This window comes from Clinocottus analis, unplaced genomic scaffold (assembly GCF_023055335.1).
Source record: "Clinocottus analis isolate CAN_PGR_092001 unplaced genomic scaffold, fCliAna1.0.p SCAF_9, whole genome shotgun sequence".
NCBI classification, from domain to species: Eukaryota; Metazoa; Chordata; class Actinopteri; order Perciformes; family Cottidae; genus Clinocottus; species Clinocottus analis.
The window spans coordinates 15744789-15769383 of record NW_027176251.1 but is presented as its reverse complement, the minus strand read 5'-3'; the positions used below and the strand labels follow the sequence as shown (position 1 = coordinate 15769383).

Here is a 24595-nt window from a genome sequence, read left to right as displayed (position 1 = left end):
ACTACACAAGGATACAATCAATGGTAGTCCATAGTTAATGAACTTTCTGACCTTTAGGAAAATGTACACTGCTTAACCAGATTCTGCGTATTTAATAATTCAGTTAGAGAGTAAGAGAGCTGAACAGAGGAGCATCTCTCACCCAATATAGTCAGGGATATCATTTTGTCCAGAGACAACGGCTGACATTATAATGCCGTGGCCAACAGAAGAAAATACTCATTATGGAGACATCCATTTGTAGGGGTTTTAATAAAAAAGACAGAATGAATCTTAGGCACTGGACTAATGGGAAAATCTATGCGGAAAACTAAACTCCCAAATGAGGGTGCTGGACATTTGAAGTCATTAGTGTGGGGATTGCGGTCAGTGAGGTGCATTTACATATATGGACATCGCTTTAAAGAAAGTATCTGGAAGAAGTCGAGGTGGAGATAGGAGAGGAGATACTACAGTAGCTTGATCTGCCATTGAGATCTTCTGAATGGGAGATCATAGGTGCATTATTGATGAGTCTCAGTTTGAGTTTCAGCTCCAGAGGAAATGATAAGGTGTAATGCAATGGTCTACTGTGATCATGGACAGCTTTGTCCTGCATACGCTACTGCCGGCTGCTAAGGTGGAAACCTGCTGCCACACTATCTGTATATCTTTGTATCACCAGAGGTGGAAAGAGGACTTGAGGATTGCACTCAAGTTTTATCCAAGTTAAAAACGGTGTGCTCAGGGTAAAGGTTACTGGTGTGCCTTGGGTTGCATAGTCTACAAAATAGATAGCTTTAAACATCAATTATATCAGCAACGAGACTCTGTGCTCACAATTCATAACCAACTATACATGTATTATAGCCTTCCTCAGTGTAGCCTCCAATAATTAGGAGGGAGAGGATGAGGACGAGGGAGGAAAGTCAGGAAATAAAACAAATAGGATCGACAATAAGTAAAACGAGCTGCAACTTCTTAAAGAGTCAACAGTAGAATGCAACCGTCAAAGCAGATAACGTGGACATGTACAAACAATAAACTTCAATGCTGCCGGTATACATTACAGCGCGGACAAGCAACTATGTTGCTAGGCAACGTCGTTGACGCGACAAAGTGGTTGTCGAAGTGGACCTCTTGAGAGTTCAGCAGTGTGTGGTTGTAAGTTACTCACCTGTCTGAACGGCAGCCTGCAAGTCCTTCAGGTTCAACTTCTCGACTCGTTCACTCTCAAAGCCCAGTATGACCAGTCCTCTCTGCTTCTCTGTCCCAGTATGACCAGTCCTCTCTGCTTCTCTGTCCCAGTATGACCAGTCCTCTCTGCGTCTCTGTCCCAGTATGACCAGTCCTCTCTGCTTCTCTGTCCCAGTATGACCAGTCCTCTCTGCTTCTCTGTCCCAGTATGACCAGTCCTCTCTGCTTCTCTGTCCCAGTATGCCCAGTCCTCTCTGCTTCTCTGTCCCAGTATGACCAGTCCTCTCTGCTTCTCTGTCCCAGTATGCCCAGTCCTCTCTGCTTCTCTGTCCCAGTATGACCAGTCCTCTCTGCTTTTCTGTCCCAGTATGACCAGTCCTCTCTGTGTCTCTGTCCCAGTATGACCAGTCCTCTCTGCGTCTCTGTCCCAGTATGACCTGTCCTCTCTGTGTCTCTGTCCCAGTATGACCAGTCCTCTCTGTGTCTCTGTCCCAGTATGACCAGTCCTCTCTGTGTCTCTGTCCCAGTATGACCTGTCCTCTCTGTGTCTCTGTCCCAGTATGACCTGTCCTCTCTGCTTCTCTGTCCCAGTATGACCAGTCCTCTCTGTGTCTCTGTCCCAGTATGACCAGTCCTCTCTGTGTCTCTGTCCCAGTATGACCTGTCCTCTCTGGTCAAAGCTCCTCTCAAAAAGAAAGTAGGAGATGAGTTATTTCCCAGGAGATTGACTAGATTTAATTTTGAAATGTATGATAAGTGATTGAATATGAAGAAATTGACTGTTTGGCATTCGGCCCATTCACCATCTTATCCGATATCAAGTAAAAGCATTTAATCTGTTCTATGCATGCTAACTCTTTAGCATTGACTTATATTCTAGAGAATTAAAATTGAAAGACAAGTTGAATAAGCCATTTAAGGTTTGACGCTCTTTGGTCTTACTATTTTGTATCATAAAGTAGGCATAAACATAGGTACAAGATAGCATATATGTTTTAAACTGTTCATCAGCTTGCACTCATTAGATTGTACCTCTCATTTAAAGATCTACTTTAGGTCTGTCTACATGAAATGGAAAGATGCCATTGGATAATTGAATGTATGTTTCACTTCATTTCGCATGAATTTCTTTATATTGCTTTCTTTGATGAATAAATGAGCATCCTGCGTACGGGTGCCGGATGCTTAAGGGTTAGCGTGGACGCGCAAAAGGCTTCTGAGACGCTCTCTCACAAACTAAGCTCAGTAACCAACTAACCCCAGTTGTTCGGGTGAAGACCTTCAATGCACGCTGTATATGAAATGAAGAGAATCAGCAACGCTAAAGAGGAAAGGGGGGTAGAAAAAAGATCTGCCTCCTTAGCCAACTTGATTGTTATTGCACAGTGCTTACGGTGTTTTCTGGGCCTGCACATGTAATCAATACCCCCAGGCAATTTTAAGCGTGATCAGTTTGGATGGATTATTGCTTGGCAGGAAGGCTTTTACATTGATCCTCTCATCATGTCAATCACTGACAGTGACAACTCTGAACTCTTCAAATTCCATACATCAGCAAGTGCCGTTCACATTGTGGCTGCATCCAAAACAGTTTGAGACTTCTTATATTTTAATGCACACTATAATGTATTTCAAGGCCCAGTGTGATGTCAGTGCTGTGCATCATTCATTCCTCTGTAGAGTTTTTGTATCGCTCTAAGCAGCCACAACCAGAGCCAACTGATTTTTTGAAAACACTGTATTCATGAAAAAAGCATTATAATCACTTTTTAAGATGGATAAATTAAACTTTATTCGCTCTAAATCATAATAGGCAATAGGTCATTTTATAATCTTGCTTTTGTTTACTTTGATCATCTAAATAAACGAGAGAAAGCTCAGCCCTGTGTCAACATGTGGGGACAGGATGTCTAAAATTTAAACCAGAGATTAAGCATTAAATTGAGTCGCTAAAATAATACCAGCTGCATGTTAAGCTGCAAATGTTAGCGTTGGGTTTCGGTGGAGACTGAACAAGAGCCCACTCTGCCGTATTTGTCAAGTGCTACTGCCCGAGTAGTTTTGCAAGCCCGGCCTTTATTCGTTCTTGCAGCTCCTAGCGGAGCTGGCATCTCATCTAATGAACAGCAGATAGCAGAGACTGGTTCAAATCAGTGTTGGGAAACTGGGGCTGGCTGGTAAAACACAGAGTGAGTTGTAATATCCTCAATTTCTCCCAGCTGGAGCAGGCTAGAAGCATGTAACCGATAGTGTCCGCATGCATATTTTACACTACAGCTCAGGTGTAAAGTTTCAGCACTTGCAGGGAGCTGAACAGATTTGACAAAGTTAGGCTGTAGGACACGAAGAAAACTAGCCTATTGAGATTGGAACTGCAGCAACTTGATGGAAGTTGTATACCAGTCCTTTTCTTTATTCCAGAGGAACTGTGTGTTGCTGTGCATAACTCTCAACCTACAACTCCACAATGGCCCGCACAACAGAGAATATGAACATGACAAGGGACACAAACATTTCATTTACACACACTTTCTTCTTGTTTTCAGGTTGGACTGAGAAAATTAAGAGCAGAAAAGTCAGTTGTGTTTTTCCTAAAATGGGAACCTGATCCACTTTTTTTTGTGGGGGCCTTGAAGGAGGGGTGGTGTGGGGGGGGGGCGACCTTCAGTTGTGCACCTTGCAGTCACTTTCCATTTCTCCTATATGGAAAAAGTTCCAGGGAATGTTTTAACAAACCACTGCACACACACGTATACGCGAACACCGCCCGAGGTCGCGCGTACATCCACATCTTTGTCAACATGCTCTATATTTCAGAAATCAGGCATCAGAGTTTGTGTGTGTCTGAAAAAAAAATTAGGGTTGAAAGAAAGTCAAGAAAGTGGATCATGATGCAAATAACAACACTGCAATTACTGGCAACTCTATAGCCCCATAGACCAATAATACAGTTAAACCAGCCGATTAAAGTTGAAACAAGTCAATATTTACCATTGCATAACTCAATTGCAAAACTCCATTTTCTCATAATGGGCTCTGATAATGAGGAAGCTCTCCATGCTCACGTGGCTGAAGTGGAGCCTAATCATTGGACTGTTACAGTCAGTCATGACAGTTTATTGGCATGGAATTCCATAATGGCGCGGATCAATTGCAAACCAGGAGACTTTCCTCTCAGCCGGATTTGACACATTTGAATAAGTGCCGCCGAGGGGGGGGGGGGGGGGTGCAGGCTTATGTTGAGAGGACTCAATCCCAGATCGCGCACAGACATGTTAACCAGAGTGATATTCAACTGCCGAGGAATAATCCCCAGACAATAACAGACTGCGACGGCAGGTACGAAACCTAATAAGAACCATCAAACGTTCCTGCTTTAGGACAGAGGGGGGGGATCACCAAAAGCCATAAACACTGTCTGAACAAACAATGCCAATACATTCTGAGAATAAAAAGATACCATCAGACTCCTGCCCTTCTTATACCTCCTCCACCGTTGAGATCTCTGTGTTGGGAATAGAATAATATAAGGCTTGAGGGAGCAGGTTGTGAGATAAAAGGCCACATCACAATGATGATCTCTATCGATCGGCAACCTTGGCCACACAGAGGAGATCCGGCATTTGTCACGTCGAAGCCGAACCCAATAGCTGATCCACGGCGCTCTCTGATGAATTGGCCCTGTTCGCCGAGTTTGTTTAATTGATGACGTGTTCCCTTTCAGGTGGACCACCGCTATGTTCCACGCATGCATTGATTTTCCGAAGCACCCCCCCAACCTTTCTCCAAGAGCTTCTTTTCCACACTTCCTTTAAGCTCCCAAGACAAACCGCCCCCGCCTCGGCTAGACCTCGGCGACACGGAGTGTACTTCAACCTGCTTCTGACCAGCCGGTTAGACTTCCAGTGATGGATATACAGTGGCCCTTTGTTAGCTTAGAGGCCTACTAGGTGTATCAACTTAAAAGTATTATGAGAAGTGAGCAAAAGTCAAGTCTCGGCTCACATTCCTCGAAGAAGAGATGGAGCAGGCAGCTGAAAGTGGTACTAAAATACACACACACACACACACAGGCGCACAAAAGTCATCTCAGATGTACATGAATGTCAAAACTGTCACTGATGCCCATTAGAGCTGTGGTTTTGTGATTTAAATGAATAGCGATGTGGAACTTTCTGAATCCTTCTCGCTCTCTTAGCCCTCCGTGGTGAGTGGCGTTAAATGTAGATTATGAAAACCACCGACTACCGTTGTGTGCATGCAGCAGAGTGCATTAATGTGAACAAGTCACCACAGGCATCTTCTTTGGTGTGCAATGCCGAACTGCTGATCCCACGTCGCACCGAAAGCGTACTGTTTGGAGACGCTCACCAGGCTGTGGCGCGGGACGCTTCAGCGGCTCTCAACAATCCATACAGGAAAGAATTTGAATTTGTAAAACCACACAATCCTATTCCAGAGGATCTGGAGTGCGTAACTTTGTCATCTATAGAGCCGGCATGAAAACTAACACTTGCTAGAGCAGCCAAGCGAACCAGTCAAGCGCTAGCTAGGCAGCTTTCGGCCATCAAAGGGAAATTCCAGCCTAATGGGGTTTCAGAGTTTCCAGTGTATCCCTCTGCCATCCGCTGAGAACACGATTACCTGAGGAGTGTTATCACACACACACACACACACACACACACACACACACACACACACACACACAGGTTTGTACTTCAGGTGTACACACATTCTTTAGAAATGAAAGTGTGGGAGTGAATGTCACAAGACTCATTACGGGACTTTTAAGCAAATATAAAAGGATAGTAAACGAAGCACCCCATCAAGCGATGGATTGACTCAAGATCTGAGGCCTGGAAGTTAAAAAAAAAAAAAAACCACAACAACAAAAAAAAAACAAGAGAAGCAGCACCAACAAAGGCGGAGAAATTGTGCAAAAAAGGCATACTTTTGGATTTAAAGCACCTATCTCAGATCCCGAAGCCTTGAGAATGGGATTGGATTACTGTCGGTTAGATTTACTCCTGTGGCTCTTCGCCACTACATCATCGTAGGGCCCCCTGCCTCTGGATCAATGGGGATATTTACTGCGCCTGTTTCAGGGAGACTTTCACAGTAGGCAGGGCATTAAACAAACAGCCGACAGCCCCGTCCCAATGATGGCCTGTCTGTTCACACTGTGCCATGCCCAGACGTCACACATATTCACTTCAAACAGGTAGCACACAAACACGAGTGAAGTGCAGATAAAACAAACCAAAAAAAAAAAGGCCAAAGCAATTTGTTTGCTGTGCTGAACAAAGAGGAAAGCTGCCACATTTCAGCAAAAGAAGAAAAAAAATATCCAAGAGAGATGGAAAGGCATGTTATGTTTACTTTTAGATAATTAGCCTTGTAACCCACTCGAACATGTACTTGTTAAAATTCTCCTAAACGGACACACCTCAAATAACTCCCTGTCTGCGTTCCCCTGGTTGCTCATAAACTTTCTGTTTTGAACAGTAAAATGAAATTACCCTTCACGTGTTAAACATTCCAGTGTCATGTATTGCCTAATGGAAACAAGAAAATCGGGGTAACATGCCGAAGTTCAGTTATGGGAATAACAATCAACAACATAGTCACATTAATATCCTCATTTCACTCAGTGGTGGGCTGGAAAGGCATCATAATTGCTGGAGCCACAGCGTTTTGAATTATACCATAAATTTGAGAAGAATTGTCATTATGGTGTCAAACAACAGTCTTTACATGCACGCCTGCTGAGTGTCTGCAAGATATTTTGCTAAATGCTAGCGCATGAGTGCAAGAATGAGGGGAATGTATTTTTTCGCCTCCCCAGAGATGAGCAAAATAAGTGCCTTCATAGAGAAGAACAGTCAGGATGAAATTTCTCCATTTCTTGACAATTCCGCTGGCTATCAGCTGACAGCGCGATGTCAAACAATGGGCCGACAAACGGAAGCAGGCATTACCGAAACAGCCCCGAAGAGCTCCCAGAGGGCGGACTTGACTCCCGTTCATCAACATGAAAAGTAATATGTGTGTGAAAGTCAAGAGCAAAATAACACAAAAATAAACACTTCTGGCTCAGTGGTGAAAGCTGATGTAAGCTGGACTTTGATGGGCCAATCGTTGCTTCGGCTGCGGTGGATAATGTGCTCGCCGGCTGTACATTGCTGCCCTAATATGCATTCTCCTAATATGCATTATTACATTTTAAGTTTTCCGGAGTGGCTCAGGTCATTAGCATGGCTAATAGCTGCAGCTTGAGCTTGTCAGCTGTTCAGAAACACCTGGGAGAAACCGAGCCGGCGTCCATTTAAATTGACAGGATTTAAATCAGCTTTTCAGGTCCCTTGATTTGGGATGTTATTTTAGAAAAATCCAATGTTAAAATCTACAAACTCATATGTAAATAAGTCAAAGTCATGGTCGTCTACAGTGAGGAATTGCCAATAGTCAAGTGAATCACATCTGCCAGTACAGTTGCCACAGATAAGCGTCAAAAAGCTCTTTTGTTCTCAGTGATTAAAGTATGTGTTAACTTTCATCTTGCACCGGATGTGGCTCCATGTTGTCCACAGCAGGGACACGTGTTTCCCTCCATCTTTAAGTATATATTTGATGTAACTCGGTTTTGCCTTTTTTTTTTTTCTTTTTCTATCGAGAATGTAAGAACATGGGTGTTGTGTGGGAGTGTGAGATTGTACGTGTGTGTTCGCACACATGTCGACCATGTGTCAGGCGTACTGCACCGGGAGGGGCTGGATGCTGGGAGGAGGCCACTGTCGCTCTACTGTGGCATCCTCACACACACACACACACACACACACACACACACACACACACACACACACACGCGGCACTACTCAGATACCGCACTGTCTCACACGTCCTCGCTGCGGCAGCAGCAGAGGAACCGTCTTAGTAATGAAGGGAAATGCCTTGACACACTGCTGGACAGATTATCTCACACACGAACATGTGATTTATGAATCTACTATTCTATTACACAACAGCCATGACAAGTTTAAAGTCGTTAATGTTGTTTCATTAGGGATTTTACATAAGCTCAGCAAAGCGCTAATCCTTGCCATGAAGTAATTCATAGTAATTATTGGTAGCATTATAAAAATCGTGATAGAGATTAGTATTTTCCTCATCAAGTATACAACATATGAGAAAGTTAATTTGAATTGGTATGTTTGCTAGAGATTGTTTTGTTTGTTCATAGAACAGCATTTTATACGTGCATTACATTTTGTGTATGACTTGTGTGAATGAATATATTGTTATATTAATATGGTTCTGATATGTTTCAATCTTACTTCCATATACAATTCATATTATCTATCGTTATATATTATATAAAAGGGAAGGCCAACTGTTTACAAATGTATTGACTGATCTCGGCAGGAGAAAACACACACACACTTACACACACACACACACACACACACACACACACACACACACACACACACACACACACACACACACACAGGATAAGTCCAAGTTAAAATGATCTATTTTTTTTTTCTAATTGAAATACAGGCCAAATTGGAACTACAATCAAACATTTTTAATAAAGGTGTTAAAAATGAAATAATGTTTGATAGATCTGTGAAGTGGTTTTTCTCCTAAGAAATATCTGGGGAAAATATATGTGCTCCAAAAGAGAAGGCACATTTATTTTCAGGAAATAAATGGGCTGTAATTTTGGACAATACAAAAGCAATTCATTTTGAAAGTTAACTGCACATTTCAAATTAAATGATCTATTGCTTTAATAGTGAAATTGTTTTAAATAAAAAAGCTAATGAATAAAAACTTAAATAGAGCATGTTTTTGAATTAATTGAAATAATAATATAATTGAGTTTTTTATTTTTACAAAGTTAGACAAGACTATGATTCTCTATCAGACATTTTCTTCTTGTGATCTTTTCATAATATACATTTTGAAAAGTGCATAATAAAAAAAGCAACAATGATAATATAGTAAAAACACCCTGTCATTCACATGTATCTGGTATTTTAATGTGTGGAAATATAAGGGCGACGGATAAAGGGAATACATGGTGCAGATAAGGAAACCATTCAAACACACACCTGTTCTCTTTTTTTTATTTAAGAAGGTTTTGATTGAGTGATGGGTTTGCACTCTGACGAGTAGCACAGATGCAATAACAGAGAACCGACTCTGCAAATTGTAGGAGTGGTACGCTGAAAACAATGAAAACAGCACGTGATAGATAGTTCAGTCAAAAGGTTAACGGTAACTCACAGACAAAACGTCTTGTTTTTAAAAAGTGCATTCACAAACATGACAAATACTCTCAACTCATGATGTCTATTTTTATGTGATACAAAATATGCATACCTGTTTTAGATTTGTCTGTATTTCTATACATAGATATTTCTTCAAAAGGATCACTTCTTTTTTCTTTTTACAAAGGTTAAAAGCAGGGTTGTGGTCATAGCAGCTTCGGATATCTCTAGCCTCTTTACCATGTAACGAGATACACATAGTCTCAACAGATATCCAAATAAAACCTACCATTTTCTCTGTTGTTCAACTCAAACGACATACTGTCCTTATTGAAAGAGATATTCATCAGTGAAGCCTGCAGTTTAGAAAAGAAATGGATCAATAAAATGCTTGGGCCATTAAATATATTTTTGTATACCCGCTTTTTTTGTCAATATCATAAATACTAAAGACACAGGACAATATTATAAGACAATGCTGGGAGACTAAATGTAAAGATTAAAATAGTTCAAACATTATTTTTTTCAAGTTTTCTAGTTCATGAGAAAAAAAAAATCAGGCGAGCACAGAAACACTATACTTCAGTCTTTTCTTCAGTCTATCCACGGCCCTTTTATATTTAAAAGAACAATCATATAAGGTTTGCCAGACAAAAGCCAGACTGTATTTAAGCTGTCTTAGTCCTGTCCAGAAAAGATGCTTGCCCATCATAAATGAGGCAGAATCCTGGTTTTCAAAAGAATTCATAAAAGCAGTCAAACATACTGATAAAAACCAATAAGTACCATGCAAATCTTGCAAGACGACATATTCTCAAACAAGAGACAAAGTATTCTTCGTATAGGCGAAATATCAAGTGAGGAGGGAATGGGTGAAAGGCAAAGACCTCTAATCAATACTAAATACTATATTTCCAAAACCAAACAAAAAATATTTAATCTGTACATAATATAGTACGCATGAGTTCAGACTGGATCAACAGTTTCGTTCCTTTCGTTCTCTTCGTCTTTGCCAAATGCCTATCTTGGAATAATACAGAAATGTCTTTTTAATTGATCCCAATCTCTTTGTTCTCCTCCATAAATCTGGAGAAGGGGCGGTTGGCCCCGACATCCAGACCCGCCTTCGCCAAACCCGTCATGGGAGGGCTGCCTGCGGCGTGAACACGGTCCATTCCTCCCGGCATGGGTCCCAATGAAGTGATTCCTGCACCGCCGAGGCTGACGGGCAGCTGGGTGATGCCTCCGTTTTGGATCACAGAGATCTCATTGTTCTTCATCGCCAGCCCGTTGGTGATGGCGGCCGCGTACTGGTTCCAGAATCCCGGGTCGACGTTCATGGCCCGAGCCGCCAGATCCTTCTGGAACATCTCACTGAACTTCATGGCATCCCCGCCCAGCAAGGCCATGGGATTCTCCACGGACAGTCGCCGACCCCTTCGGGCTGGAGCATTGTTCCACATGTGAGTTCCCATGTGTACCTAAAATTAGCAAGAACATGAAAAGAAACATCCTGAGTGTGAGTTTCAAATCGTACAACAAGGGAAATACTAGCAAACATTCTATGAGTGGTAAATGGAAGGAAAAAGGCCCAAATTATATAAATAAACATCCAATCATACATATTTAAAATGATTTGGGGGTAAATTATGAATTTTAAAATATGAACTATAAGGAAATGCACAGATAAACCATGAAAACCAGAACAAAAAGAAACATGAAAAGTGATGTCAAGACATGGACATCCAGAATCGATCCCAGAGTTACATATTACTTGGCATGCATCTTTGCAACCACAATGACCCCATATATGTACAATTATATTTGATTGAAGGGGCTCGTACCTTTAGATTGCCCTTTGTGGTGAAAGCCCTTCCACAAATAGAGCAGGCGAAAGGTTTTTCCCCAGTGTGTGTGCGCTCGTGGATTTGCAGAGCACTGGCTGAGGAGAAATTCTTCCCACACGAGTGGCAGTTGTGCTGCTTAGGAGTGCGTCGTGGAGGCGGGGGAGCCAACATGGGGTTGATGCTGGGGCTCATGTTGCTGTGGGGCGCAGCAGCGGGAACCTGGATCCCCACTGGCATGTGCGAGTGGTCGCTCAGAGACACTGACTTGCCGTGTCCATTCATTTCCATCTTGATCATGTTTGATGCAGTGCTGGCCAAATTAGGAGTGCTTAGCCCTGAAAAAGATAAGTTCAAATGCATTTTAGTACTCTAAAGCATTCAATTACACATGGTAATTTCACAAACTGGCAAGGAAAATGGTGGAATTTGACATACTTGAAAACTTACAAACTATGCTCCCCTGCTGAAGCTCTACTACATTAATTAAGCTAATTAGGTTATTTTTGTTATTTATATTTCTCTCCATAATTATCAATATTTACATTATATTTACTTAGATATAATTACTTACATGTATTTATTATTTACATTTACATTAGATAAATATAGATATTTCATTACATTTGTACAATGCTTCAAGTTGTCTTTGCACATACACACCTCGATCTCTATTTAGAAACAGCATGCTGAAGTGGCTCTCCTCCTTGATGTAGTGCCTGCCAGGTTGAGTGGCAGTCAGGTCAAGGGCCCCAGTGCCTTCAGTTGCAGAAAGTGGAGATGGGGTCTCTGATTTTTCCGACTTTACTGTCGCCAGGCCAGATGTATTGTTCTCCTGGCACTCGTCTATTGTCATGGCACTGCTGTTGTTATTATTGTTGAATGTAGCTGGGGACTTGGATCGCAGGCTCTCAGAATGGCTGTGAGCTGGGGACAATTGCTGCATGGAGCCAGAGGACTCAGAGAAAGCAGGGCTCCCCAAGCTTTGTCCTTCAGCATCCCCCAATGCTGAAAGGGAATCAGTGGCAAAGTAATCAGTCTCTCCTCCAAAGCTGATGCCATTCTGCATGGGCCTTTGGCCAAAAGAACGCGACATGTTGGCAGTGGAGTCGATCATCTTCATCTGGTTCTCCATTGCAGCGATGCTGGAGATGATGGAAGTCGGTGGGGAGCTCCCAGGTGAATAAGGTTTACATGGGTCTACTTCTCCCTCTTTGTAGTCAGATTCATCTTCCATAGCTCGCTCCATTTCATCCAGAAGATCATCATCATAACTACTCATCGCATCTAAACTCTTCTCGTCAAAGGATAGGTCAGTGTCCATCTCCTGCAGGCTTTCGGGGATCGGGGTGTTGGGGATCTGCCCTCCCATGTGCATGCGGATGTGTTGCTGCAGCACAACGGCATTGGTGAACTTCTTCTGACATATAGGGCAGGAGTGTTGTACCCGAAGTGGAGGTTTGGATCTATGGACACCAAAGTGTGTTTTCAGGTTTCCTTTAGTGGTGAATGCCCGCCCACATATCTTGCATTTGAAAGGCCTTTCGCCAGTGTGGATACGATAGTGCATCTTGAGAGCACTCTGGCAGCTCAGAACGCGATGACATATGACACACTGATTTGGGTCAGTCATCTTCTTGTCAATGTTCTCGACAAGCTGCTGTAACTTTGATGTCTCTGAGGTTTGCATAGAGTCTAGGAGGCCTCCAAAAGGAAACTTGGCCTTGAACTGGTCTGAGAGCATGGGAAGGACAGGATGGGAGACAGGGTTAGAAGCAGAATTTGGGCTAGTGACCGGTTCACTGACCTGGCCACTGCTGGACAATGTGGTGGAGTTGACAGTCGACGAAAGGACCACTTGACTTAGTGTAGTTGTGGTGGTGGTGTTCTCTCCTGGCCTAGAGCAGCTTGGTGGAAGGAGAACACCTTCAGATTTCAAGAGAGGCGGTGCATCACTCCCTGGACTGGGTTTTGGGGAAGGTGAAGTAGTGGTCATGCCAGAGTCAATAAGAATATTAGGGGATAAAGATGCACACTCGCTCAATGGTGGGGATGGCCTCTGAGGGGACCTGTTGAGCGGTGTGAGGCTTGGAGACTCGCCAAAACCTCCCATCATACTCGGCAGTGTGGGAGGCAGCTGGAGTCCGATTGAGGTGGGAGCCATAGGGAGGATAGGTTTGCTGTCTAGCCATGTGGTTACAGGTTTTTCTGGGGGAAAAGACATTCCATATGGGATGCCTGAGCTAGTGGGCACGTTGTCCAGGTACTCTGGCACAGGGTAGGGGTTCATCTGAATATGTGGGTATTTTTCTTTATGCCTCTGGAAGTGGACTTTCAGGTTTCCCTTGGTAGAGAACCGGTTGCCACATATGTTGCATTTGAAGGGCCTCTCTCCTGTGTGCGATCGCAGGTGGATCTGTAGGGCGCTGTCACTGCCAAACACCTTGGCACAGAACCGACACTTATGCTTGAAAAAGGGGTCCTCAGAGCTGGGCTTAGTGTCAAACACAGACACGTTAGGGGGCTTCCCTTTGCGGTGCTTCATCAGAGCAGCAAGGGGGTCAAGAGCGTTGGCTGTGGCTGCTATGCTGGCCAGCGGGTTGGGGAAGATAACGCTGCTTGGTGAGCTGTGAGGTATTAGCGGTAGACTGGAGGCCGAGCTCAGGAGGCTGCTGTGGCTGAGTGAGGGAGGGGTGGTGGAGTTCCTGGAAAGAGCTGAGCTGCTGCTGATGCCACCAACTCCTGTTGCACTACAACTAGTGCCAATATTGTTTGTTACTGAAGATGAGCAGGAGGGAAGTAGAGATGACAGTCCACTACCACTGGGTGAAGAAAACACCAAGTTATTTGAGCATGTGTTGGGTATTGAAGAGTTAGACTGTTGACTACTACTTTGTGGTGTTTGAGAGAGGGGTCCTTCTATCGCTGAGGTCAGGGTGGAAGGACCTTGACCGCTGAGAGTGGCTGGCAGCCTAACAGGCAGCTGATGGACAGGGGGAGTGATAAAGTTGTGTAGATGAAGCTGACTTGCGACAGTAGGGGCGCAGGAGGACACAGGCCCCTGGTTTCCGGCAGCATTACTGTGATGGTGGTTCAGAGCAGGCTGTGAGGCAGACTGTCTGTTCATCAGAGCCACCTGACTGCGTATTTGTTCTATCAGCTGCAGCTGGTGTATCTGCTGCTGCTGGAGGGCCATCAGCTGGTCCAGGATCATGGGAATAGCCATGGTGGAGACCCCGCTGCCCACTGCTGCCTTTACGCTCTGTGAAAACTGGGCAACTGCAACCCGGGTGCCATGCAGGGTCTCCAAGGTAACATTGGTGCTTGGCATGGCGTAGCTTGTAACAGTGCAGGGGACGACATCATCGAGCTGAGGTAGGGAGCCTTCTGGCTCAGGAGATGTCACATCTGTCTCGTCAGGATCCATGTTTTTTTCTGGCGATAGCTCGAGCTCCATCGGCTCGTCCTCCTTTTCTAGGACATTGACCCCATTTAATGTTGACGGCTCTGCCATGTCATCCCCCTCACCAGCAGAACTGTGGTTGCCCTCCCTGGGGTCCTCGCTGTCAGCCTGCTCACTAGAGCAGCTGGGTACAGGGGAGAGCTCTGTAGGGTACTCTTGGGAGGAGTTAGGTGTGTTTTCATTGTCATTCACTATGAGCACCAGGGGGTTTTTGGTGCAACTCTTTAAATGTTCACAGAAGTCTGACCACTTGAAGAACTCAGCGCAGCACTTCTCACATACGTGCGTCTCCTCACTGCCGCTGCGGCTCTCATTCCCGCTGTCGGCATCCTCCAGCACCTCACCTCGAGCTAAAGGGAAGGGAGGGGGTTGGGAGAGTAGAGGAAAAGAGGGAGCAAAAAAAGAAGCATTAATGAATAAATAATCAATAAAGAATCAACACATATTTTGCAGTGCAGTGCTGCAAAGATTTAACCTTTGTTTTTTTTTCCTCTCTTTTAACATAACCAAAATCAATATTCTTTTTTTTTTTTTTACACTGAACAAATTGCCCTAGTTCACCAATTCTCAAGACCCAGGTTTGTGCATTCACACCCTCTCCATAGAGCCAGCTAATAATTTTCTTTGTGCAATCCATCAAATTATGAGAGCCTATCAATTGTGGATACTGCCGCTTAATGAAATTCCATAGAACCTATTGATTTCCAATATTTCATACAATTCACAGCTGCCTCATCTGTTGGGTACAAATCAGGACTTTGATGGCCTCATTAGGATTCCCCCCTGCTATCAAGCCCAGTCATTTCCACCTGAATTTCAAACGCCTCGGCCTTTTCATTTAGCATTGCCAAGGTAATACCTTCGCCCTGAACCTTAGCAAGGGACTCTATACTGGAATACTGTTGTGTTATCACGATTCAAATTGTGTTGTCAAACGTAAAAGCGGTGATCTGTTGACTATTGCTCTTGAACACTTCCTGCACCGCTCACTGTTAAATTAGACCCTGTAAAATGTGTGCAACCAAAATATACATTTTAAATTACAGCCACCTTGAAATCTTTTTGAAATGTTTTGAAATACAGTCTCTCTCTCTTTCTCTCTCTCTCTCTCTCTCTCTCTCTCTCTCTCTCTCTCTCTCTCTCTCTCTCTCTCTCTCTCTCTCTCTCTCTGCTTCTGCCATGCTCTATGAAATAAGACTCAACAAATTACATGCTAGTGCCATAGCAGCAACGTCCCTGATTAGTTACACATGTTTAATCACAGTTGTAGGAAGCCACTTCCTCTTCCACATGCATCCATCAAGAGTCAAACAAGCCGGCGTAAGCTCTGAGCATGGACCTCATTCACACCTGATCAAAACCATGTAAAACTGGCCTCCCTTGTTTGTTTATTTTTTATGTTCGAGCATAGTTATTCTCTGCGTGTGTATGTGTCGTTCTTGGCGATACACACATTTCCCTTTCATTACGAGTGGGAAGTACGCTCAATCACTGCAGCAGCAACCTGCCCGTACTTCATTTCACAGCCTCATGTGCGTTTATACTCAAAGAACGTAAAAAATATTGCCAATATAACTATTTATCCACAAATTAAACTTTTGTATATACATTATAAAAAATAGTAGGACTATTTCACAAGCGTTATTGCCAATAAAAGTAACTTATATCCCAAAAAAGTTTTTTTTTTAAACCTGCTATAACAGAAGTCGATAGTTAGGTCTCTTAATGCTTTTTAAAAAAAATGGCCTCATAGCAAAAAAAAAAAAGGGTTTGTAATTATTTATAAAGTATGTGAGTGTATATCCAAGCACACCCACCCACACACAGACACCCACACATTCCTGAATAAAGTAAGTAATTGACTACATTTATGCAAATGCACTTCCACTAATCATAGGAGTGCAACTCATCCGATAGGCCGAATAGGCCGGAGTTATGACTGTAAGCGATACAAATACACGTCAAGACTGCAGTTTCCTCTACAAACTGGGAGACAACGCTGCACATGTTTGCTTAACATTATAGGTCTCACCATGTGTAAGCAGTGAGTAATCATGAGCTTCATACAGTGCTTATGTTCATTTCAAAGGTTAAAATGGAGCGAACCATGGTGAGGCAGACATGAAGCATTTGTGCCAATTACAGTGACTCATTAGTGAAGAAATTCATCACTCCTCCTGTAATTTCTGGCCAAAGGGGGCATGAGCTATCAAGGTCTGGTGTGTGTAACTTAATTAATTATCAACAGACAGGCTTTGGATGGGCTCCGTGTTCGCATCCTCACTCGGGGCAGAGCTGACAAAACAAGATATTATTTCACTCAATCTTTGCCAGGTTAAATTAGAAAAGAAAAGAAATAAATAAAGCAGCTTGAGGGATGTAAAATAAAATATTGCTTTTCATTTTGGGTTGTGCATCAATGCTTCTTTACAATATCAATGTCAAATCCCTCCTTGCTTTTCCAGCCACACGTCAGCAACCTCGCTGTAAAAATAAATCATAAAGAAATAATGGTCCTTTTCTTCATTTCTAACATATACCGTATTATTTACCTCAAGTGAAAAGGAGCAAGTGACTTGAAATGTCAGGGACACGTGACAGCAGCCTCAAAATCTCCTTAGCCCAGCAGCGGACAGCAGAACTCATTTCCATAATTGAGGGTTGAAAGGTCAACGCAAATGAGTAGGAATTGTGTTGAGCTGATTAGTTATTAGAATGGTATTACTGTCAATCTCTTTTATTCATTCATACAATTACAAGGGGGGTCTTCGTATGCCTCTGACCTCACACACACACACACACACACACACACACACACACACACACGCACACACACACAGGCACGATTTTTCCCTCACACATGTGGACAGACAAAGAACATACATGTGTAGAGATAAACACATATGTCACATTTACACCAAACACACACGAACGTACACACACACACACATACACACACACACACACACACACACACACATACACACACACACACACACACACACACACACAATTTTAGCTGTCAATAAATAACTGTAGTGTGTACTTACACAGGCCTACGTGTGTAATTGTCCTTGTTTAAAGATTTATCTGATTTAAAAATAGAGAAAGGATTTATTTAAATGATATTTTAGAAACTTAATTTTTACAATTCCTGTTTTTATTTCACAAACATCTTACCCCCTGGGCATTTTTTAGTTTGGCTGCACTGGTAATTGTAACCACATTCAAAGGAATATTGTGGAAAATATTACAGTAGGAGCGACCAAAAAAAGCACATTTTCAGAAGGTGGGATTTTGATCTAGTTTCTGGCAATTTTAACATACAATGAAAAAAAAATGAATTGATAAAATTACACAGTATTACAAAACATTCCGCACCAGTGCGCCAGTTAATCATTTGTATGCTTTTGTTGGAAATATCATAACACTGCACATGCCAAAGAGCTTAAAATAACAGCTCTCCCTCCTGAAACAGTGGGGTGCCATTGTGTAGTGCAGCTGTGTAAAGGCGACATTTTGTGTTTTTTTATGTGTTTGCAAGACAGTGAAAATGTGTGTGTGTGTGTGTGTGTGTGTGTGTGTGTGTGTGTGTGTGTGTGTGTGTGTGTGTGTGTGTGTGTGTGTGTAGGGGGAGGGGTATTGATTTTCCTATAGCATGAGAAAGGAAAGGATGAGAAAAAAATCCAATCCGTTTTTCATTCCTTTAAGAGTCTTCATTTACTCAGATGCAAATATTAAGCTGAACGCTGTCAATGGGGGAATTGTAGACATTGCATCTGTGTGTCCGCTATCTTGCTCAGTAATCTTTGGCATGCTAACTGAAAGCGCTAATCTGGCATATTATATCAGATGAGGTATTCATGCTTTCCACTGATTCTGCGAAAGCCACAGAGACGAGCATTGAGCGACGCATTGTGCAATTACAAATTCTCCCATTCTTAACAATTTCCAGATTCACTTAATGAACACACACACACACACACACACGCACACAATGACACTGGTAACATTTACTCTTAAGGTAAAGTCATCGCTATCTCTTTTTAAAAAAAAAAGTAATTTCAAGTGTCGTATCCCTAAATTTAAACAATTTTCACTTCAAAACTTCTTCGTCCAACTGTGAGATTTTGAATTTAATTTGCATGCATACTGACAGTGAGAGCAGTTATCTCAAAAAGGGCTCTCACTTACAGCCTCACTAGTCCCGCCCCCTCCTTCTCGCCCCTTTAAAATGCATTCTTCTCAAGCATCTGGGGATAGCTTAGGACCCTTAAAGAGAGATGCATCACTGTTGGGCTAAGTTGAGAGGGGAGGCCCGAGAATCCAAAAGAGGAAGAAGAAGAAAAGAGGCCTTCTGGGTTCAACAATGTTTGAATTCTTTGATCTCGCATCATGCAATCTGTTCTCGTAAAATAAATGAATTATTAAATTTAGAATTTTTTTCTTCATTTTTTCACATATATACGTTTTTATTTTATTTTGACAGACGTCTATTTTGACTGATGCATCGCGTGCGACTTGCCGCCTTTTTAATCCGGTGATTTATCCGTCAGCACAGGATCATTCAGACCATCAATCACTCTGATATTACTGCATTATTACTTTTATTACTTTGATTTGTGACGTGTTAATTCCCATCCAAACACTACTGAATCTGTTTGTCACATTGCTTAAGCATTGCATTAATGTCCTCTGCTTTCATCTATCAATATTTGGGTATTTTATTAACCGGCAGATCCATTAAAAAAAACAAAAAAAAGATTTCTGCACAATTCCTGGACAGCAATGTCACACATAAAACATCCTTGAATGATCCTCAGACCTGCAGAGGCTGGAGCGTCCTCAGCACAGCTCTGTGTGTTTGTGTGTGTGTGTGTGAGTGTGTGTGTCATCGGCCTGGTCAGCCCTGCTGCGGAGTGGTACAGTCATATCTGCACTAACAGAGAGGCCTTTGTCATTGCCTGCAGATGTGGAGCAGCCAAAACATTAACGATTTGTTTGTGTAAGCATCTGCAATACAGTATTCAATGACGGCACTCCGTCCAGATGACTGTGTCACCCGTCAGGACGGCTCTCCGTCTCCTGGATGTGGATCTACGGAGACGAGGGGGAGGCTTTCGGATGTAATGGACGCTCATCGTCAGCAAAAGACATATTTGCACATAGATTCTGCCTTTTTACGCGGCGATCCTTGCGTCGGCTGAGCGTGGAACGGTCCGATTTTAATTTTCTACTTCAGATTAAATGAAATAATAATTCAAAATAAATCTTCTTTACACCCAAAAAGCGCAACAGCATCTTTAACAAACTGCATCGTGTCATCGGTCGAACCCTTTGTCCATGATTTTACTTTCGGAAACAAATCCGTGCCAAAATCACAGGCACTGACACAAACCAAAGCATCTGAAGAAAAGCCACTAATGACAAAATGCACCTTTCAGTTTGTGGCCTGTTGGCTTTCTCTTAAATCTGCAGAAGTCTGTTTTGCCTTATGTAAAAGAGTCCTGTCAAGTTCTCCCTCCCAATCAGGATATTACTTTGTTTGTGTGTGTTTTCAGTGCTGAGGAGTAATAGGACGCGGCCATATTTGAGTGCCTTCTTTAGCACAGCTATGTGGGTGGTCCAGAGGCCTGCACCCAATGGTGAGAGGGGATTAAAACAAAAGCCAAACAAAGCTCCTCCGCAGGGGAACCATGTTGTCACTGTCAGCGGGGATTTCCTCACTGTATTATACTTTTTTTGTTGCACCTAATAACTACGAGCATTCCAGCGTCAGACATTATGTTGTGGAGCGAGGTAAAAAAAAAACCACTGTGACTGTGTTCGACGGTTCAATGCCGATTCAGACCGTCGGCGTGAATCGGACAAAGCATCAGAACTGAAACCGCACATCTGTGCTCGTCCACCTGTTCGGTGAAAGCGGGACACCAGCGACCGCCTTTTCCTGATGTGTTTCCTGAAACGTATCATTTTAACGACCAATCATATTGGTGGGACCCGATCCTGTCCGTCCCCGTCCACAGCTGGGGGTATTGACCCTAATGAGTGAGCACAAGTGTGCCCTGTATGCAGAACGTATGCCTCCCACTCATTCCACATGCACACCTTCATAGACACTGGATGCAGGGGGGGGGAATGGGGGGGGGGATTTGTGGGAGAGGTGGGGAGGGGTCGAGATGAAAAAGCCCGTCAGTGTTCACACTTTCTAGGACACGAGCGAGCTGTGCTGCCAAGGTCAACGGCACACACGTCCTAATTGTACGAGGAGCTTGATCTAGAGGCAGGACCTGGCTGGGCCGGGGGCCGGACAAAGGTTAAGTCAGCAAGCTTTATAAAAGCACTCCTAAGCAGACCCCCGCACCACTCCCCGAACACACACACACACACACACACACATACACAAGCCCCTATGCCCCCACGGGGCAAGTGTCCGGAAGGCCTGAGGCGGAGATGATATGCCAGACGAGAGGTTGTTGGCACTTGATTTTAGTTGTTTTTTTCTTTCCCAGAGATGCAGCACGTTGTTATAAGAAGACTCCGCTGAGCTGCCGTGGACAGCAGAGTCGGAGAAATTCACACACAAAAGGCCAGATCGAAACGGAGATTTGGAATCCAAAAGAGGAAGAAAAAAAGAGAGAAAATGAACACACAAGAGGAGAACTTTACACCCGAGCTCTCGGGGTCGTTGCCTCGCTTTGCGAAGGCTATTTTCACGCAACGTGCTACGACCAGAGTGCGTCCCCCCTCCAGCCCGAGTTCAACGCCACACGCATCCTCGCCTTCCTCCTCGCCACCGACGCCCCCACACCGTATGGATTTAAAGTCCAAATCAAGCGGTCGACTGACGGATATGGAACTTCTGAATTCCTTCGACGTTACATGCAGTGATTTGTCAGGGCCTGGCGATCGATGGTGTCGTCAGGAGCTGCGCCGCGGCAACGCAGGCAGCGGAGAATCGGATCATGCTGCAATGATCCAGCGGCAGTCTGACATTTGTCGCTGGTCCACGAGGAAGCGTCGGATGAGACACGGCGTTACTGGGTTTATTTAAGTGTGCGTGAGCTCCGCTGTGCTCTGCCAAAGCCTTGGGATTGTTTCGCTGCGACGTCTGCCGTGAAAACAAGCCAGCCAGTAATAGTGCTCCGGCGAGGACGGGCAGGAACATTCCACGGCCACTTCCAGTCTGAAGCACAATGGTGTCGACGCTATAGGTTACCCACAACGCTGTGTGTGCGTTTTGATACGCCAAAGCCACACACTCACGCAGGAATGTGCGTTTTTAAAAACGGAGAAGAGTGTATGGATTTTTTGCCCTGATTGAAGATGCGTCTCCCGACTGTTTTCCGTGTCACAAAGCGCAGGAGTGATTTTCAAATGAAAAGTGCACAGTCTAAATGTTCACGGGGGAAGCTCACTTTTTCCCTCCCATGATCCCACAGGAGAGCAACCTGAGGGACGTTTTCGTATCTTTCAGGGCGAAACCATGAAAGGCCGTCCGAGCATTAAAACAGACACAATGATGGTGTTAAAAATGTGAAACGCCCTGAAGTGACAAAACAACCCACACAGAGTAAACGGGACAAAAGAGCCAAGAGTCATCAGCGTGATTCCAGCGGCCCTCACACCAACATTTCCCCCTGCAGAGCGAGCTGCTCCCCAGAGACGACAGCCCACATTTCTATTGTAAAGAAGCCCTGCAAAGTGTGTGACTGTGTGTGTGTGTGCGTGTGTGTGTGTGTGTGTGTGCGTGTGTGTGTGTTGGCCAACATGAGCCTAGATTGTGAGGTATAAATAATAGCAGTGATTTGCTGGGAGCACCCAGCTATGGATATTCAAGCATAAATACATATATCATGTGGAAAAATAAACAGAAAAGTGATTATCTTAATATTTAAAAATATATATATATATATATTGGTGTTTGTTTAAGTTTTATAAATTGACAAAAATGTATTTGTTTTTCCTCTTAGATAAAAAATAAAATATATATATTATATTTCTCGCAATATGCTTTGATAAAATACAACATTTAAGTAATTGTAAATTGAAAAAGCAGTCATGTGTTAGGATTTAGGAAGACTAGCATTCCTAATAACATGCGTTGTGTAGGTCCTATAATTCCCACAGCATTATTCTTGCATAATATGTGACTTCTTCTCTGTAATGATCGTTTTATTGCGCAAAATCCCGAGTACAGAATAGAAGATGAATGAGTCCTTTATATTTCCCTCCCTCCACATGGCGAGGACGAGCCCTGTCAGCCGCTCTGCTCGACATTGTGACCAAAAGGGAACAAATCAAGTGTGCTAAATTTATGTGAGGGGGGGTAAACAAAAACATTTCCATAACAAAACGAGGCTTCGACCTGCAACAGGATCCGCATTTCTGCTCCTCGGGAGGACCAGACAGGCGCCGAGCGACAACAGACACTAACGCTAAATTAAAATGTAAAACACATATAATTTAACCGGTTTTAATTATAAATTACTGTATATAAAAAAAAAAAACACTTTTTTTTCCTCTCGCATGATTCACGTCTATACATCCGCTGAATTCATATTTGCACAGCTGCAAGAAGGGACGTCCAATATTTTCAACTTCGCAAATTGTGTGTGTTTGTGTGTGTGTGTGTGTGTGTGTGTGTGTGTGTGTGTGTGTGTGTGTGTGTGTGTGTATGCGTTTGTGCGCGCGCATGTCAACTGCAAAAGATGTCAAAGACGTATTTAAAGAAAATTGCTCGGACATTTGACACACAGTCAAGTATTAAATCACTTCTACTTGCAAACAGGTCTGTCGTAAAGGCCTCCGGCGCGTGCTATAAATGTTGGACATGAATAACCAGCATGGGCTGCTTTAATCCTACTAAAAAAAAAAGTCAGCCGGTAACGTGAAGCAGGTTCAACTCAAACAAACACACAACTTCCCGAAACGAGGCTCGCTCCTGTCCACCGAGGGAGAGAGAGAGGCGCCCGACTAACAACTGCATCAAAATGGATTTATCACAAACGCTCGCGTCCTGCGACTAAGAAATAAATCTCACCGGGCCACTAATCCAAATAAACCCAAACGACTTTTTTTTCTCCTTCTTCTTTTCATTTAAAGTGGGGAAAAAAGAGGAAAAAAAAAAAAAAAAAAGCTCCCAAAAACAGAGTGAAATGACGGCGCTGTGATTGAGGGAGAGGAGGGGACAAGTTGCCCGGTCGGGAGAAGTAGACCCCCACACAGCTGATCGGACCCACTCACCGTGCTCGGAGATCACCCCGGCTATCGCGGGATCCTCGTCCGACTTGAGGTGCTGCGGCTTGGCTTGCTTGCGTCGGGACATGCTGCTGCTGCTGCTGCTGCTGCTGCTGCTGCTGCTGCTCTCGCGCTCCGTGATGCCTCTGCGTTTTGCAGATACATCAGCGAGGAGCGAATGAATCGACTCTCACACTCACGCACACGCACGCACCGGAGAAGAAGAAGAAGACGAAGAAGAAGACGAAGACGAAGAAAAAGAAGGGGGAAAAAAAGTTCGCAAACGGAGAGAGGAGGAGGAGGAGGAGGAGGAGGAGGAGACGACGAAGAAGAAGAAGAAGAAGAAATTGTCAGAAATTAACCGGTGTCGTTGCTGCTGCTGGAGCTGCTGCCGCTGCTGTGCGTTGGATTGCGCATGTCGGTGTAATAATTACGATAGTGAATAATGCTTCGCGATTAATGGCACCGTGTGAAGGTGGGGAGGATTGGCTGGAGTCCAGCGGACGCGCATTGGATATGCTAATGAGGGACGGACTAAGCAATTAGCCGCTTCGCTCTCAGACTTTATCCGTCTCTTTTCTCTTTACTATCCGACC

General features: G+C 43.7%; 1 protein-coding gene across 1 annotated transcript; it reads right to left on the bottom strand.

The window, feature by feature from the left end:
* Window positions 1–9306: 9306 nt before the first annotated feature.
* sall3a (spalt-like transcription factor 3a) lies at window positions 9307–24178 on the bottom strand. Its single transcript, XM_068568976.1, has 4 exons — window positions 24006–24178; window positions 11960–15109; window positions 11297–11634; window positions 9307–10933 (listed from the first exon to the last, which is right to left on the bottom strand). The coding sequence occupies exons 1-4, from the start codon at window positions 24085–24087 to the stop codon at window positions 10502–10504; spliced, it is 4002 nt and encodes a 1333-aa protein (XP_068425077.1). The 5' UTR covers window positions 24088–24178; the 3' UTR covers window positions 9307–10501.
* Between the last annotated feature and the right edge of the window lie 417 nt (window positions 24179–24595).